Source organism: Malus sylvestris, chromosome 6 (assembly GCF_916048215.2).
Source record: "Malus sylvestris chromosome 6, drMalSylv7.2, whole genome shotgun sequence".
NCBI lineage: Eukaryota > Viridiplantae > Streptophyta > Magnoliopsida > Rosales > Rosaceae > Malus > Malus sylvestris.
Window position 1 is genome coordinate 29,249,270 of NC_062265.1, and position 18,373 is coordinate 29,267,642.

General features: G+C 38.2%; 3 protein-coding genes and 1 long non-coding RNA gene across 5 annotated transcripts in view; 2 read left to right on the forward strand and 2 right to left on the reverse strand.

The window, feature by feature from the left end:
* LOC126626023 (uncharacterized) overlaps positions 1-18,373 on the reverse strand; it is a 53,910-nt gene that overhangs the window by 10,206 nt on the left and 25,331 nt on the right. The window lies entirely within an intron of this gene.
* LOC126626012 (probable serine/threonine-protein kinase WNK3) lies at positions 266-4,248 on the forward strand. Of its 2 annotated transcripts, XM_050295174.1 has the most exons (8): positions 267-592; positions 810-847; positions 1,021-1,248; positions 1,349-1,572; positions 1,679-1,836; positions 2,296-2,476; positions 2,552-2,686; positions 2,805-4,248. In XM_050295174.1, the coding sequence occupies exons 1-8, from the start codon at positions 506-508 to the stop codon at positions 3,644-3,646; spliced, it is 1,893 nt and encodes a 630-aa protein (XP_050151131.1). In that variant the 5' UTR covers positions 267-505; the 3' UTR covers positions 3,647-4,248. The 2 variants fall into 2 exon arrangements, with proteins under 2 accessions (XP_050151130.1, XP_050151131.1); XM_050295173.1 differs by having other exon boundaries at positions 266-592; positions 2,296-2,686.
* On the forward strand, positions 5,171-6,919 carry LOC126626014 (elongation factor Tu, chloroplastic). The gene has a single exon (XM_050295176.1). It carries the CDS (start codon positions 5,318-5,320, stop codon positions 6,770-6,772), a length of 1,455 nt encoding a protein of 484 aa, XP_050151133.1. The 5' UTR covers positions 5,171-5,317; the 3' UTR covers positions 6,773-6,919.
* On the reverse strand, positions 7,254-11,267 carry LOC126626020 (protein DEHYDRATION-INDUCED 19 homolog 5-like). The gene is made up of 5 exons (XM_050295181.1): positions 10,997-11,267; positions 9,398-9,540; positions 9,142-9,219; positions 8,823-9,037; positions 7,254-7,619 (listed from the first exon to the last, which is right to left on the reverse strand). Exons 1-5 carry the CDS (start codon positions 11,073-11,075, stop codon positions 7,508-7,510), a joined length of 627 nt encoding a protein of 208 aa, XP_050151138.1. The 5' UTR covers positions 11,076-11,267; the 3' UTR covers positions 7,254-7,507.

Below are 18,373 nucleotides of genomic sequence, written 5' to 3' on the forward strand. Positions count from 1 at the left end.
TTATCGTTAAAACTTAAAGTTTTTAAAATTTTTAATTAGTTTTCCTATTTTTTTTAAGCACTCGTCTATTTATTAAGAAAGTCAAACTAATATTTAATCAGTAGAGCCCACTTGTAAAAATTGTCAACCGTTGGATGGCTCCACGTAAAGAATCAACGTAGCAGTTTAAGGTTCGACATCAAGCTGAAGAAACGCGCGTAGCACATTACTCCCACATGACCGAAATAAATAAAACAAAAATAAAATAAATCAAATCAAAATCTCAGTTAGTTCTATCATAGACGGCTTCGCTTTCACGTCCCATTCTCTCTCTCTCTCTCTCTCTCTCTCTCCTCCTTTCACCTTCTCACACCTCCGCAAACGCACGCTCCTTCGTCCGCTTCTCCGCCTTCATACTTCAGCACCTCCGACTGCCCGTTTCCTAATACGGTGCGTATTGGAATTTGATCCGAATCGGGTCGTTTTCGGGTCGATTTGCTTGGAAAAGACGAACGAGTCATCGACAATGCCACTGGATTTGTCGTCGGAGCAAGACACCGACGATGCCGATATCGAGTTCGTTGAGGTTGATCCCACTCGTCGATACGGTCGGGTCAGTGGCCGTTACTTTTTTCACTCTCTCTTTTGTTTTAATTTCCATTTATTTTCTGTTTCTTTTTTTAATTATTTGTTGATTTGATTTAGCTGGTTTACTTTTGAAATGTTTGGAAATTAATTACTCAATGCCTTAAAGTCTTAATCTTTTGTTAATAAAGTTGTGATTTAGATTGATATGTGTCGAATTCTCTTTTGTTTTGGTGATTTTGCAGTATAAAGAGGTTCTAGGAAAAGGGGCTTTCAAGAAAGTGTATCCTTTTTGCTCTCATTTGTTTATTTACTTATTTATTTTTTTGAATTAATTTTTGGGTTTTTAGTTGGATACAATGCGTTTGAATTTGAACCATTTTACTTGATATTATATCGAGGCCCAATTGTGTTGTGGATCTATTTTTGTGTGGCCTTGATCGGTTAGGAACTTAGATATCGAGCATTTGATGAATTGGAAGGAATAGAGGTAGCTTGGAATCAGGTTAAGGTGGCGGATCTACTACGCAACTCTGAAGATTTAGAGAGACTGTATTCTGAAGTTCATTTGCTTAAGACTCTAAAGCACAAGAACATAATTAAGTTTTACAATTCTTGGGTCGATGCCAAGCATGAGAACATCAACCTTATTACGGAGATTTTCACTTCGGGAACTTTACGACAGTGAGTTTTTAGTGATTTGTTGTTGTATAACATTCAATGTATGTGATTCCTTTATGCTTTTATTCAGTGCCCCAGTGTCTCAATGTCCATTATCGTGTAGGTACCGGAGAAAGCATAAGCACGTTGATTTGAGGGCGTTGAAGAAATGGTCTAGGCAGATCTTAGAAGGCCTTTGGTATCTTCATAATCATGACCCCCCAGTAATCCATCGAGATTTGAAGTGTGACAACATTTTTGTCAATGGGAACCAAGGTGAAGTCAAAATTGGTGACCTAGGACTGGCTGCTATTCTTCGACAGGCTCGTTCAGCTCACAGTGTCATTGGTGAGGACTACAATTATAATCATTATTCATATTTTTCTTCTGGGATAATATTTAATTCAGAATCTTTAGTAACAGAGCTGGCAATGTAATTGTTTCATCCATTTAGGTACTCCCGAGTTTATGGCGCCAGAACTTTACGAAGAGGAATACAATGAGCTTGTAGACATTTATGCCTTTGGCATGTGCGTGTTAGAGTTGGTGACCTTTGAGTATCCATATGTTGAATGTTCAAATGCTGCTCAAATATTCAAGAAAGTGACATCAGTAAGGGCTTCATGACTTTTTATGCGTATTTTCTCTGTGGACATGAACAGTCACTTGGGGAAGACTTTCAAGACTTGGTTTGATCTGTCAGACTCAAGTTTTTTAGTAATTTAATTTTTCTAGATACATTGCATTATTATTTCTTTTGATTGTGGTTAATGATTCATTTCATGGGATTGTGATGCATGATTCAGTTGTTTAGCTTATTTCGCTACAGGAACTTTGGATCCTTTCCCACCAATAGAAAGGTTTATACTTGTAATACTAGGCATATTTGCACAAACGCCCCTTGATCTCCTGTTGCAGGACCAGCATAAATTTTGTTAGTTTGCCACTTTTCTGAAAAATAGAGTTGTTAGGAGGATTGTGGCGAATGATTATGATACATTCTAACATGGTCCTTGAATCAGTTATAACTTGCTACTTATATCTGTTCCTTTTTTCGTTATGGTATGGTAGGGAGTAAAGCCAGCATCGTTGGCAAAAGTGACAGATCCTGCAGTTAAAGCATTCATAGAAAAATGCATTGTGAAAGTTTCAGAACGCTTGTCTGCAAAAGAACTTCTTATGGATCCTTTTCTCCAATCAGATGACGATCATGAAAGTATAACTCGCTCTCTACGACCCACTCATTATTCAGGTAAAGTGAGTTTTTTATCTAGTGCTCAAAGGCTTTTTGTGTCCTTCTCCTCACATTGTGACATGCTAGATGCAGAAGGCAGTTCTGATCAGATTGATATTGAGACAAAGGATATGGACCCTTCTCATGAGACAAATCGGGACTTCAGTGTGCAAGGTCAGAGGAAAGATGACACGATATTTCTGAAATTACGAATAGCAGATTCTACAGGTAGCCTTTTCTTTCTTTTTCTTCCCGCTTTTCCAGTTTATTTACTTTTCAGTCAAAGAAGTATGTTTTTATGCCAGTTCCTGGTCTTAAAATTGAGAAAGTTTCCACCTGGGCCCAGGTCATTTTCGAAATATTCACTTTCCATTTGACATTGGGGAAGACACTGCAATTGCTGTTGCTAGTGAAATGGTTCAAGAGTTAGACCTGACAGATCAAGATGTTTCAACAATTGCTGAACTAATCGACTCTGAAATCCATTCCCACATTCCAGATTGGCCGATCGGCGAAAATTCTGGAGATCATATTGATGGTGAGGCCTCAACTCCTTATAGCCATGCTTCTGAGTATAAGGAGGATGCTTCCCCCTTGATACACGAGGACCTTCTTTCTAGTAGTCTTGCGTTAGAAAGATTGCCTTCAGGCCGCAAGTACTGGTGTGAATCACCCAAGGAAGGCGGTGGAAATTCTCCAGGGAAGTATGTCATTACCAATTTGAATTCTCCAGCGGATCCAGTCACTGCAGGAGGTGCTGAAGAAAACGAGAACTCTCCTGGTAGCAGCCCTAGGGAGGAAGATGATGAAAATGGTGCTGGCCCCTCAAATTCACCAAATGGTGGTGTTGAGGAAGATGAGAAATCTCCTGGTGGCCATAGAGAGGAAAATAATCCAAATGGTGATGGAGCCTCTGAATCACCGAGTAGTGATAGTCATGCAGCTACTGATCCACATCTTATTAATGGAGTTTATCCATTTGAATCAGAAGAAGTAAAGATCATTGCTGAGAAACTTGAGAATCTATTGGTAGAACAGAAAAAGGAGTTAGACGAGCTCAAGAGGAAGCATGAATTAGCAATATCAGACCTATTGAAAGAACTGCCCCCAGTTTTCTGTCAAAAAGTTTTAGATATATGTAAGACGAGATTTCCAGACTACAAAATGCAGTACGAGGGAGACAGCTAAACCAATCAATTTGCAGATTCAGCTTCTCGTTTCCGTTTCATATCTCCACTGCCAATGCTGGGATATATAGATTATTCATTTGATTTTCCAGTGACAGAAATAGAAGTTGCAGATATATCCTATACTTCGGTAAAGTTTGGGGAGCATGAGCTAGTAGCTGTGTTTTTTGCTGCTGGATGTGAATATTGAGGGAGATTTGTAATATAGGTTCAGCAAGTGATACCCTGGAGGACAATCATTCTTGTCATCTAGATCAGCTTTTAGAGTGACCCGGGAAGCCCTACAGATTCCGGCACTTGGAACTCCCGCGAGGCAACTCATCGAGTCTGATAAGTCGATTTGATGCCTGAAGATCAACAAGCTCGCCTACATATAACGAATACGCGGTAGCCATCACATGGAGTACATAACTGTACAGATAATTCTTTACCCTTTTTCTTTCAGTTATACCTCAAATCAGTGCGTTGAGCAAATGTGAAAATTAATTTAAGTTTCTTAGTTTTGGGGGTTACTTGTTTGTCAAGTTATTGTTGTGGCATGCTTTGCCCTTGGTTTATTGTTTAACTGCATAATAATCATAACATGAAAGTTGAAATTTATAATTGGCCCTTGTTTTTTCTGGATTCCAAAATATGAGGTTGGTGTTCGTGGCACGTTTGCCATGGTAGATTGTGACTCCGCAATCCATTGCTTCGTATGGTTTGTTTCCAAAAATTAAGGTATTTGCATCAGTTACGTGGCACAAAGAGAGTCTGGCTTTTATGGGGTGCCATCACATAATGGGCACAAATCACCATCGATCAGTCGATTGCATATACTTTGGAGCCACAACTAAATGAGATGCATTATGTCCGTATGAAAGTGCTTTTAAAATGACTGAAAGTATTTTTAATGAGAGTGCTTTTGGAATTAATGCGTAGTAAAAATGCAAGTGAATCATAAAAAAATATTTAAAAGTGTTTTCTGCAAAAAGTACATAGTTGCTACCTCCTGCAACAAGCATTTAAGTATTTATGAAACCTAGAAGCACTTTTACCAATAGTACTTTCAGTTAGCCTCCAATGTCCAATAAACTTAAGAGTCCCATTGGGATTTTTTTATTTTACTTTAAAGAAAATAAATTTGTACATGCAATTTTTCTCTTTCTTCATATTTTTGTTTACTTCGATTTTTTCATTATCTTTTTATTTATTAATCAAATGATCAATGGTAAACATGAATGTATAATGGGATGAGAGAGAATGTGTGAAAAGTAACGAAAATGTTTACGATGAAAAAGAGTATGATGGTGAGTTGCCAAATAAAACTATTTTCAAAATAATTTAAGAGTTAAGCTTTGAAATTTATAGAAAACTCGGAGCTTGAGGATGGATATTCATACTCCAGAAGTTCTTTGCAATTGGAATTGAAATCGAAATCCCTAAAAATGCAATAAGAGCAGGAAAGGTTTTATTTTCACACGTGTGAGCCCACAACCCTGGTTGCACAGAAACCCCAAACTCCCACCAGTAATCCACGAAGACTAACTCTGAGGCAGGGAAATGGATAGACCACCCCATATGAGGTCCTCCTGTGTCTTCCTAACAAGATAACACTCATCTCACTCTCTCCCTCTCGCCCTCTCCCTCTCTCTCTCCTCCCGCTTTCTCTCTCTAAAGACTCAGTCTTTCCATGGCAATTTCCACAGCAGCAGCTGCAGCTGCAACCTCAGCTTCCTCAAAGCTCGCATACCCATATGCCTCCACAGCCTCCCCGTCCCCCACAACCTCTTCTTTCTCCATTAGACCTTCTTCCAAGCTCACCCACCTCTCCTCCTCCTTCCTCAACCCCTCCACCATCCTCCACCTCACACCCGCCTCCAACACCCGCCACCACCGCCGCAACTTCACCGTCAAAGCCGCCAGAGGTAAGTTCGAGCGCAAGAAGCCCCATGTCAACATCGGCACAATCGGCCACGTCGACCACGGCAAGACCACCCTCACCGCAGCCCTCACCATGGCCTTGGCCTCCATCGGCAATAGCGTCTCCAAGAAATACGACGAAATCGATGCCGCCCCGGAAGAGCGCGCCCGTGGAATCACCATCAACACCGCCACCGTCGAGTACGAGACCGAGAACCGCCACTACGCCCACGTCGACTGCCCCGGCCACGCCGATTACGTCAAGAACATGATTACTGGCGCCGCCCAGATGGACGGCGCCATTCTCGTCGTCTCCGGCGCCGACGGCCCAATGCCGCAGACCAAAGAGCACATCTTGCTGGCGAAGCAGGTGGGTGTGCCGAACATGGTGGTTTTCCTGAACAAGCAGGACCAGGTGGACGACGAGGAGCTCCTGCAGCTCGTCGAGTTGGAGGTGAGAGAGTTGCTTTCTTCCTATGAATTTCCTGGTGATGATGTGCCTATTATTTCTGGATCTGCACTGCTTGCACTAGAGGCTCTAATGGCGAATCCCACCATTTCGCGAGGCGAAAATCAATGGGTTGATAAGATTTATGAACTTATGGACTCTGTTGATGATTACATTCCGATTCCTCAGAGGCAGACTGAGCTGCCATTTTTGATGGCGATCGAAGATGTGTTTTCGATCACTGGCCGTGGCACTGTGGCCACTGGCCGTGTCGAGAGGGGGAAGGTTAAGGTCGGAGACACCGTCGACATTGTTGGCTTGAAGGACACCAGGAACACAACTGTCACCGGTGTCGAAATGTTTCAGAAAATTCTTGATGATGCCATGGCTGGTGACAATGTGGGGTTGTTGCTTAGGGGTATTCAGAAGATTGATATCCAGAGAGGGATGGTGTTGGCCAAACCCGGGACTATTACCCCGCATACCAAATTCGAGGCGATTGTGTATGTGTTGAAGAAGGAAGAGGGGGGAAGGCATTCACCGTTCTTTTCGGGTTACAGGCCGCAGTTTTACATGAGGACTACTGATGTCACCGGGAAGGTGACTTCGATTATGAACGATAAGGATGAGGAGTCGAAGATGGTGATGCCTGGCGATCGCGTTAAGATTGTGGTCGAGCTGATTGTTCCGGTGGCGTGCGAGCAGGGGATGAGGTTTGCCATCAGAGAAGGAGGGAAGACTGTTGGAGCTGGTGTTATTCAATCCATTATTGAGTGATAGAAAATACAAATTATGTGGTGGTCTCAACTTGTTTTTGCAATTTGGTGCCCAACTTGAACTCTCTCAGCTTCAATTTTTATCTGGTTTTTGACATTTTGAAGCAATTTCCACCATCAAATGTTATATATCTTGTAGGTTTCATCATCCCGATTTGCTCTGCTTTTTGTGATCACTAACGTTATTGTTGCATTTTATAGCTCATATTTTGTATGTTACCACATGATTCAACAGCTAGAAACCGCTCATGTCCGGCCTTAGGCCATAGCATGTAAATGGTGAAGTGTAATCTGTCACGAGAATATACAAATTTCTGACCGATTTGCCATGCCGCCGCTGTTTGAGCTTCAAACGATATGGCCACGGGATTGCCAAAAAATTAGGCGAACAAAAATTTGGTACTAGCATATAGATTAGTAGATAATATATTCACTAAACCTGCCATACTCTGCTAATCATCACTAATTATAAAAAGTCTGCCTTTAAAACAAGCTGTTTATATATAAATAGACATTTAACGACGCATTGTACCCGATATAGTACACACATTGCCTTGCTGCAGACAAATATTGTCCATCTCAAAGACAACTCTCTTACTTGCCTAGCATAGAACTATCTTACTTTCCTAAAACCATGCTCCACCGTGTATGCTGCGACTGCCGGAAGATGCACCGTCCTTAGCGACTAAGATCAGTCCTCGGCGTCCTGCAGAAAGCTTTGTGTATTCTGATGAGTTCATATATCCAAGAATATGGTTGATGCAATCAACTCTTGCACGAATGTCGCCCTCTGCCTCCTCTCTCCTCTATCCTTTTCACAAGCTTCATCTGGCAGAGATGGCTTAGCGCTGCACAGACAAAATGCATCAGTAACGGGGCATCAACAGGCATCACCATGATATCACATATCCTAAATGTTAGTTAGCGAAACCAGTACAACTTGCAGCGGAGTCGTGCCATCATGACTTTACCCAACAAAGTAGAAGAAGGGCAACGGAAGAGTAATAAAAGGAATTAATAACAACTTGGCGAACTACCCACTTACGACAAATATCAGAGCAAAATGAGGTGAAACAACCGAAGAAGCATTAATAACAAGTAGTGAATTACCGACTTATGACAAATATCAGGGCAAAATGAAGTGAAACAATTTAATACTGCATCTTGATGAAACATGTGGGAAACGTCACGGTTCTACATTGGATGACACAAGCACAACTTCGAGATAATGGTTGGGTTTCCTTGTTTCCTGCTTCCTATTTCTCTTCATCACCCCCGCAGAAAACTGCCTAACTGGTGTGATGGAATTGCAACTGTCCTTTACTTTTAGTTCGAAAGTGAAGTTGGTTGGAATTGAAGTAACATAACATTTCAAAAAGTAAAGACCCCAGGTAACGTAAAAAGCACTATCCCATAATTCCCAGATGATTATGCAACTTTTCAGACATGTACACTTAAGGTGTCAACCATATATTTCGAACGGTAGTAAACTCATCAGATAAAGTTCCAAATCAATACCACACAAAGCTAATAGTGTTCATTGGTTATTAGAATCAGTGAAAGTAAACGATTAAACAAGAGGGTACCAGACAAAGATAGGAAACAAGAGGAAAGAGATACAATCATATTACGATAACTTAGACCCTAACAGAACTAAACAATTTAAAGGATTTGCAAAATCAATATATCTTGAAATTTTTTAAACCGTAACTGAAAGCAGATTTAGATGCAATGTAAGCCTTTCCCAGATACCAAATAGTTATTAGGGTTAGAAAACATATATAAACCACAAATCTTCTTTTTTGGAAAGCTTATAAAAAGAAGATCTTTCGTACTACTGGAACATATGGTAAGGACATTTAGTTTCTGCTTTATGAAATCACCATATACCTGGGTTTTGAAGACCCATTTGCGATCATATCATCGGTCCATAATACATGGTGATATTAAAATAAAGATTTCTAAAGTTTGTAATCCCTATTGTACCTCACACTCAAACAATCACTAATATGGTATCGTTAAACTTTCATTAAACAGAAAAAGGAGTGTACCTTTTCAGGCCGCAAGTGACAGGGGAATCGATATCGGAACAAACATCTTCGGGGATACCTGTAGGGTCTGGAAAAGATATATTGCAGATAAATGGTGAGAGGAGAGGATCAGGTGCAGATTCCTGTGCATATGACCTTCCATTTTTCAGCAGTGCCTTCCCAAGCATTGCTGAACTACCAGGCCACAAACCGGATTTTTGAGATTTTCTCCTGTGCTGAAAGATAACAGATGAATCCTTTAAGGGTCCGACAATGATCAACAAAGTTATTGGCTAAATTGACTATTATGAATCCCATGACCCAGTATAGGTAATAATACCTTGAAGGAGCTTGCATGATGTACCGTAAAATGTGCAATTACATCTTTCCCCAGATTCGCAGCGCACAAAGGACAAACCTGCAATAGCGGGATTAAAGCAGCCATCAGGTTCAAATTCTAACTGAAACATCCATCAATTTCACACCGCATCTTTTTTGTCGAAACCTTAAAGGAATGACTCAAGAATTCAATTTTGATAACATCTATCTCCCTTAAATCGCACTCGACAAAATATCAGGTAAAGGAAAGCGCTTACTGCATTTTTAAAGTTAAAGCAGTGTTCTTCCTCCAAGTGGCTGCAGAGCAATGGGACTTCAATATCCACATAACAGAAAGGGCATGGAAAACAAGATTTTGCATCGTCATCTCCTTCAGAATCTTCCAAAGCCATATGATTATCTGTTTAACATATATAGAAGATGGAAGATCGATCAATAGATAAATAAATCGCAGATGTATATATGTACACGTGTATATGCGCACACACGTGGATTTAACAAGAAGAAATCAAACGCTTCGAGAAGGTTGATCTCATATTAAAAGAAAGTACTTGTTTCCATTAAAGCAACATCTCAAATGTTCAGCCATTTAAATTACGGGATCAAACACATGCAGACAAGCACGCATGCACACACACTCAAACGGACACAAAAATGACTATATTAGAATGATAGAACCTAACACGCAGCTATTACTCCGGCCCCAAGAAATTACTATAAGCGAACTCTTTGCCTTGCATTGGGTGATCAAGCACGGGATATTCATGAAACAAACACCATTTGATTCTTCCCCAATCGGACAATAGGCAGAGACTAAGAAAATATGAATGCATCTTGTTATCCATACACTGCATAAACTGCAAATGAATTAACCAGTCTCAACAACCATCCAAAAGCGGATTTTTCATCTTTCTCCATATGTTTTTCAATCGAACCCTCAAATTTCTCACCTTCATGAATAACAACACTAGAAACATCAAGCTCAGATTTTCCCTCACCCAAGGCCTTTGACAAAAGGGCTTCTGCTTCCTTCAATATCTGCTCTCTCAGTCTCTCCAGATCTTCCTGAGAACACTCAAGTTCTGATTTTTCTACATTTCCCTCTCCGAAATTTTCGTGCCCATCATATTCTTCACATTCACTATAATTTTCCTCATCTTCTTCATCCGCAGTATAATTTGTCATGCTGATAAATCCTCTTTAGTCTCTCTTTTGTGGGGTTGATTAACCCCAATATATCAAACTTTCTCCACCTAATTAATCAAAGCTTCTTGATTTCCATGTGGCCTATGCCAAACCCTAATTCAATCAGAAATTGAGGGGCCCAAATAATCACACAAACAGGCAACCCTAAGTCCCTACTGCAATATTACAAACAGGGAAAGCTTTTATGAACAAATCTAGGAAACTTGATAAAATTACCAATCTAGCATCATACGAGATATGGAAAATCTCAGATTTTCCGGACTTTTTTATTTTATTAAAATGTGATATTTTCCAATATTTATATTTCAGGATAAAACATTATCCGCTTCAAAATTCAAGCAAAAATAGATCATTTAAACCAGGGTTTAACAAAACAATTAGTAAAAAACAATGTGCCAATTTCTTTCTTAAATCCAACCAAAGTTTTAACCTTTAATCCCAACCCAGTTCTAGAAATCTCTCACACAAGCATTGCTTTACTCAAACATAAAAAATAAAAAAAACTCAATCGGTGCAAGTTTTATTAAATTTAAGGACCTCAATTAACGGATTTTTAGTTCAGGACCAAATTTAAAATACGGTGAAAGGAAAAGGACTACTAAATTTTACTCAAAACAAAATGTTGAAGCAAAAACAGAAAATTGAAGTACCATAGTGAAGGCGAGCAGCATGAACAGCAGAAAAGCTCTTAGCTGTATGAACCCTGGAAGCCCACAAGTCAGCGTCCATGGTGAGCCAACTCTCCGGCGACCCAAGTCAGCTTTTTCCGGCGAGGAACGGTGGAAACGGTCCCCTTGGGAAATGGGTTGGGATCAAGAGCTTAAAGTTCGAAGCTTTGAGAGAGATTTTGGGGTGTGAGTGGTATGGTGATGTTTTGCTTACTCACCCTCCTCTCTCATATATTGCTCTGACACTGAGTTTTTTCTGACACACAAAAGATACTTGATGATAGATGACACGTAGACTTTTTATTTATTTATTGCACCATTGTGTTTTTTTTTTTTTTTTTTTTTACCACAGTGATGAAAACCTGTTAAATCATTTGTATAACGAGTACATTCGAATTTCATTGATAACTAATTTTACATCTAACTTAACAAAATTTATCGTTTAACAAAGAAAAATATTATACATGATTAATTGTAGTAGCTGCAGTTCTGCAAGTCAATTGTCAATCTGTTTGTCAAAGTGCAGAGAAAACCATGATTTTATTCTATTTTTATTTAATTATTTAAATATTATATTTGCTTTCATGCTGCATTTGACATGTATTAAAGCAGGATTAGTCTAATTTAATAATTAATGCGATTGTTTCTTTTTTCTTGGTCAAGTAATTAATGTGATTGTTTAATGACCACAAGAAAAGAAAAAAGAAAAAAAGGAGTTGGTTTTATTTTATATGACTCGTGTGAAATAACCTTTCTGCGCATCACATGGAAGCTTTTGGCAGGTCTTGAAAGAAGCCATTGATACTGATGTTGCACTTATTTTGGGCCCTTTTTCTTGGACAAGGATTGTCTGCCCTCCTAGTTGTGGTGCCCTTCCATGCCCTCCTATTTTGTGCGGTCACGGTTAAGCCACGTTAATATTTTATATTTTTATTATTTTTTGTCTTATTATCTTATTAAAAAATTAATATAAAATATTAACGTGGCTTAACCGTGACCGCACAAAATAGGAGGGCATGGAAGAGTACCACAACTAGGAGGGCAGACAATCCTTATCCCTTTTTCTTAATTGTGAATGACGTGAGGTAATTTGGTGAGATTTGGATTCTGGGAGCAAGGCTACAATACTCTGACGGATAGTGATAGTTATCCGCTTATTTTTACTTATCACATGCGTTTTTTAATTTTAATCATCAGATCAAATAAATTAAAAAATATTATCAATTAAAAAATTAACAAAAATATATGAAAAGTAAAAATAGATGTCTGAAATACTACTTAGAGTCCTTAAATCCGATTTAATGGTTGTCTAATTTCTTTTTACTAACGTTGAATTGAATCTAATGACTCTAAGTAGCAGTACTTAATATTTCCACGTATTATAGAATAGATGTCTTGAAAATTATGTTCATTGTTTATAAAATTCAACGTAATGTTGCTTTAAATGTGACTCTTATGATATTCATTTATTTGGAGTTAGGAAAATCACGAATTGAAATAATATTTATATTTTAATAATTGTACGAACAGCAAGATAGGAAACTCTTAGACGAGATTCGCTTTCAAGAAATATATACTTATAAAAGGGTCTCACACATCACGTGATCAATCATTCATATACTAATTTTGCACCCCATAATCTTTAAAATGTACGTGAAAACATACTTCACTAAAATATATATGCGATAACTTTACTTTCTAATGCATCTCCAATTTTACGTTTAGAATTCGTCTGATAACAAAGCGAGCATGTGCCGCCTTGACAATTACAAGTTAGGTTATTTCCAACTTACCTCCAAATTTGTCGGGGTTTTCGAACTCGTGCCCTAACCAGAAAATACAAAACACTTAGGTTTTAGGTGATCAACTCTGATACACAAAGATTAATAATGCAAAAAAAGATGGGGAAACAGATGGGGGTGACAAGGACAACCTAATAACCCAAGTGTCCAAGACTCAAAGCATAGATAAGCATGCGATAACAAGTTGGACAAAAAGTTGCTTTAGTGAGGAGGATGGTGGTGACTTAGTGAGTGGTTCATGCATGAACTTGGACTAGGACTAGGACGGTGCATTACACCTAGAAAAAGAGCCAAAAAACAAATGCTCAAAAGATGTGGTGGGACAACTTCTTCTCTTAAAGGGATTAGCTCAATGTTCTAATTTCTAAAATATTCAAACCCACCAAAGGGGATTTGCAGTTCTCTTTTGTTTTCAATTTATAAAATAATCAATATTAGAGACTAGTTTTCCATAAGTATAGTGACAAGTAATAGTTTGCTTGGCATGAAAGGAACTTAACAAAATCCAAAAGGCATGTGAAAAGGAACTAAGGTCTCGTCTGATGACTCGACTTGAATTGAATTGTTTTAGTTGAATTAGAATAATATATTAATCGCTTTTTGGTGAACTTGTAAATGTTGGAACTAAGCTTATTAAATTGGAAAGGAGTCCAATATATTATGTCTCTCAAGTGTTGTTAGAAGGGTTAGACATAATAGGATTGGCTTGTGCTGAACTCCAATCTTAATCCAATCTTAGTCACCAAGCAAGTACAATGGAATTACAATATAATCAGTGGATAATTCAGGCTACACAAAATAACTAATATTTGGGATTTGTTAGTTTTGTTGACTAAGTAAAACAATAATCCACTCAAATAGGAGAAGGATTATGAAGACATTATTAATTTACATATTAATAATGATAAATGAGAAATATGCTTGGAATGGTAGACTTGATCTAACCTAAGATGCTCCATCCTAAACCGTAGCAAGACCACTATAAATCGGGGAGTCTTAACGAAACACTCATGATACTATTCACTTTTAACGTTAATGACATTTTTACACTAAAAATTCACTCATAGTACTATTCACTTACAACACATTTTTGTCATTTTGGTTAAAACTCAAAGTTTTCAAGTCATTTTCATAAGTTTTCCTTATAAATAAAGGTCTTGCGGAAGGGTTAAAGGCATCATAAAACAGCAGCCTCACACTAGCCAGCCGAAATTCCTCTTGGGAATTTATTCTCCGTCACAAAGTTTTCTTAAAACACTCGGTTCACCAAGGTGGAGGCGGGGACTTAAAAGAGGAAACTCTTGGAAGCCACTCTAAGTAGCCAACTCTCCACCCTATGTCCCAAACCTGTGCATTAAGGTCTAGCTTGTACATGTGTCTTCGTTGTTCCTCGCTCGAAGGTTGTAAGAACAAGACGATCGTTCGACTCAAGGCATAACTTCTAACATGAGTATTCATATACGTTTAGGGTGCGTTTGTTGCATCAGACTGTCTCGGACTGGACTAGCTTCAAGGACTAAGTTGAACTGGCTTAGACTAGACTAAGCTGGACTGACTTAATAAAACGTTTGATGCAGTGTCGGACTAAGAAGCAGAACTATAATATTATATTATTTAATCTATATTTATTAATATTTTATTTTTAATTTAATATATCAATTAATATTTTGTATTACTTTATCTTTTTCCCTATTTTTCTAGAACCATCTTCCTCTCCAATCTCTTCATTCATCTTTTCTCCGCCACTCCCTCCCCATTCCCCTTTTCTCCCATTTTTGTTCCTCCTTTTCTTTGTACCAGTCTCCTTTCCCTCAATTTTTTCTCCGGTTTTACTTCTGTACCAGTGTCCCCTCTCCCCTCCCTCCCTTTGTATTTATTTTTCTATTTTCTTCATATTTGGTACCTGTATTTTTTGGACAAATCATAGTTGTGCAAGAAAAATCACTCAAATTCACTTTACCCGATGCTAAAGTTTTCAATCTTGCACCAATCCTTTGCACAAAATTTCCCTAACTATATTTCCAACCCAACCCTTTGCACCCAAAACTTTTTAATTTCAAAATCTCAGGTCACAATCTCTGAGCAACGATGCTGTCGACAGAAGAATCTGGGTCACCATGAGCAACGAGGTTGTTGTTGTCCAGCCACCATGGCTGATGTCGGTGGTGGAAGAATATGGGTCATTATCTTTGATCAATGATGCCAAACAGCCCAGCCACCATGAATGTTTGAAGCTTCAATCAGAGAGAGAGGAAATACAGAAAGAAAGAGAGAATCGGGGACTGGGTAGGGGCGAAGCAAAGATGAGAGGGTCTTAGCAGTCCGCTCCTTCTCGAGGGGTCTCACTAAGACCACCTAGCGAGTGTTTTAGTCGGAGCGAATCCTACCTAGTCTCATTAAACTTTGTCCCTCTTGCAAACAAACACCGGACTACACTAGCTTTTAGTCTAATCCAGTCCAGCGAGGCCTAGTAAAGCTAAACAAACACGCCCTTAATACTTACATATATATATCCAACAGGGATGAACTGATGTTTTCTTTGATCAAATACTAGGAAGGACTTAGCCCAAAGTTTGAGAAATTGTGAAGAGATCCAACATTAGAATGGGCACAGGTGCTCATGGTAGGGGATATCACTAGCTTTGACAAAAACAGGAAGCTAGGAAATCTTTTCATGGATGTCTAAGACCACTTTGGACATATTTTATCTAGGCAGATACTATTGTTTTGTTTTGTGTGGATTTTATTTGATTTGAGGGGCAAGTGGACAATCATGAGGGAGAAGTCATGGCCTTTTGGCAATTATATGTCTCTTAATTTGTTAACACTAAAGCTTTAAGCTTTCATAAAGATACATTTTTAGTTTTTTTTTTAATTTACGTGGACCAATAAAGATATGGATATGTTCATTGTCCCTTGATCTGCTGCCTCATTTTGTTCAAACTTAAAACAGAAAGAGAGTGGGACTGACAAAAGGCCAAGCTAAAGTCATTCTAACTATTTACCTTTTATAAGTATAGAATTTTAGACCAATAAGGCTACAAACAAAGCCGATATTTTTTTCATCATTTTTAAATGAGGGTAATACTCACTATCTTATTAATCGTCGTAATGAATTTAAATTTTTGAGATATATATAATGAATAGATACAAATCTTAAAATTTAAACTCATCCAGTAATAATAAATAGAGTTGTGAGCATTACTACCGACTAAGGGTGATAAATAAAAATACACTCACAAATAAATTGTAATGTATGGCTTGAAATTCCCCCATATATTGGTGGGGAGTACATAGGAATAGGAAAGTAGTAACATTTCTGCCAGATTTCATGATATCATGATTCCTCCTCATTCCTTGCACTTCAATTATTCAATATTTCCCATCATTTAGTTAGTAAGAAAAAAAAGAGTAAAGAAAGATGAATATGATTATAGTACTCAAGAAAGCTTCATTAGCAGATTGATGGTCAATAGTCTACCTATGCTTTTCAAATTGGGATGCTATGCTCAATCTGTGTATGGTAAACAATTTCTACACCATTTTTTCTCTCCCTTTATGTACAAATATGTTTAACATTTTTCTTTGATTTTCTTTGGTTTTATTTGAGGAGCAACCGCTTTGTTGCTTCTTTGTGACCGACAGGTCACCGGTTCGAGTTGTGTAAACAACCTCTTTGCAAAGTAAGGGCAAAACTCTCTCTCCGATCCTCGCAAAGCGGAAAACCTTGTTGGCTTGTTTCTTGTATATAAAAATGGTGTGATGAACAGTGGTTCTAACTTCCAGAGGGAACCAGCACCAACCATTGTGGTAAATCAGACAAATAGGCCCCAAAACCTAGAGGACCATCACTCATCAGATGTCAAACTTGAGTTCCCCTAGCAATGGAACGCATGACATGTCCTTCCCTTTAGGGATAATGCTTGCATCACTGTGTGAATGCAAATATCTCATCCTTTACAAATAAGGTATTTTTACCGTATACATTTCATATTGGAGCTATTTAATTTCTTAATATACATTTGAAGATTATGCCTACAAAAATCATTCGAATCATTTAAAGGCGCTGGTGTGGAAAATACATTTTCTTGTAGTGGAAAGCTATTCAAAATTAGGCAGCACTTCAAAGTTTATCAGTCGCTTCTGGACTTCTGGGCTGTGCACTCTTCAATATTAATATTACAAATGGAAATGGAAATGAGTTTCTTCAAGACTATTGTTGGGTCTTACTCCACTTTTCATTAGATTTTTACCAAAACATATGAACACCGTACTATTTTTGGTCGCGGCAGAGATACATATAACTAAATTACATGAATATATATACCATATAGGCTAGTAATTTGATATATTTGAAATCTATCAACCCTAAGAGAATGCTAAAGCTATTAATTCTTATTCTACATACACACACACACACACATATGACTGCATAGTGCATATATATAGCAACTGCAAAGACATATAATTGAGACTAGGTCTTTTCATTACACATACATACTACATTAAATCTCACAAGATAATGAAATATGAGAGCATGACAGCATCATCATATATAGAATATATTTGCTGCATAAACTCAAAACGAAAAAACCTAAAAAACTAGAAATCAAAAGGAAAAAAGAAAAGAAAGAAATAAAATAAGGTGATTGATCGGACCAGGAGAGCTTCATTCCCCCGTTAATGGATACTATATATCCATTATATCACTCATGGCTTGGAGAGACCCCAAGGCTCTTTAAATGACAGTTCCAAGAAACACCCATCTCTTGAAATTGAGGGAGAAATTAACCCTAATTTGGTTTCAGTACTGCACTGGAGCACCAAATATTTCAGAAACAGTTCCAACATCGTGATCATGGAGAGAGAAGATGTGCAGTTGAGTGAGAGTAAGAAAGAAGGCAGCAGAGTTAGAGAAACTCATAGAATATATTCACATGGTACACACACATAATGGATATATAAATAGCTATATCTAGAATGTTATATATATATATATATATATAGAGCTTTATATCAGGGGGAGAGAGAGAGAGGTGAAATATTATGAAGCACGCATAGTGTGGACTGTGGAAGTGTGGAGACCTAATCTTATATTCCCGCATGCAAGTTTCTTCCCTTTAAGAACAGTGCTATAGGGCACGTTTCCACAGGGAAAGGGAACACCCAACAAACAAAAAGGGGGACGACACACTCACACAGTGGTCACTGTGGACTGTGGAGGCAAAGGTGTGTGTTTAATTTTTATGGTGGTTACATTTTTTGTGAAGGCAAAGCAAAGTCGCAAACTTAAAGCATGATATATTGGTGCCCGAAGGGTGGGGCTAGCTAGCTCCCTAACCTTTGAAAAAGGGTCTTTATCTATGTATAGTGTTTGAATTTTTGGCTCTCTCTCCCTTTTATCTTTTGGTCGGTTCATATCGAAAAGGGTTATAATTTTCTTTTGTGTGTTGCCTTTCATATGCTTTTGCGGTTTGATTTAGGTTTACTTTATTTTCAACATCTTATGAGATTAAGTTAAATATCAGAAATTTAGCGTAGTTGGTGAAGTTGGTTT

What these genes read in the sequence shown, in the direction of transcription:
- LOC126626014 (XM_050295176.1), top strand. Translation starts at nt 5,318, where the DNA reads ATGGCAATTTCCACAGCAGCAGCTGCAGCTGCAACCTCAGCTTCCTCA.
- LOC126626020 (XM_050295181.1), bottom strand. Translation starts at nt 11,075, where the DNA reads ATGGACGCTGACTTGTGGGCTTCCAGGGTTCATACAGCTAAGAGCTTT. An exon ending in TGCTGCTCGCCTTCACTATG is followed by an intron (nt 9,541 to 10,996) that starts GTACTTCAATTT and finishes TATGTTAAACAG; the next exon opens with ATAATCATATGGCTTTGGAA. An exon ending in GCTTTAACTTTAAAAATGCA is followed by an intron (nt 9,220 to 9,397) that starts GTAAGCGCTTTC and finishes CCGCTATTGCAG; the next exon opens with GTTTGTCCTTTGTGCGCTGC.
- LOC126626012 (XM_050295173.1), top strand. Translation starts at nt 506, where the DNA reads ATGCCACTGGATTTGTCGTCGGAGCAAGACACCGACGATGCCGATATC. An exon ending in AAAGGGGCTTTCAAGAAAGT is followed by an intron (nt 848 to 1,020) that starts GTATCCTTTTTG and finishes TTAGGAACTTAG; the next exon opens with ATATCGAGCATTTGATGAAT. An exon ending in ACTTCGGGAACTTTACGACA is followed by an intron (nt 1,249 to 1,348) that starts GTGAGTTTTTAG and finishes ATTATCGTGTAG; the next exon opens with GTACCGGAGAAAGCATAAGC.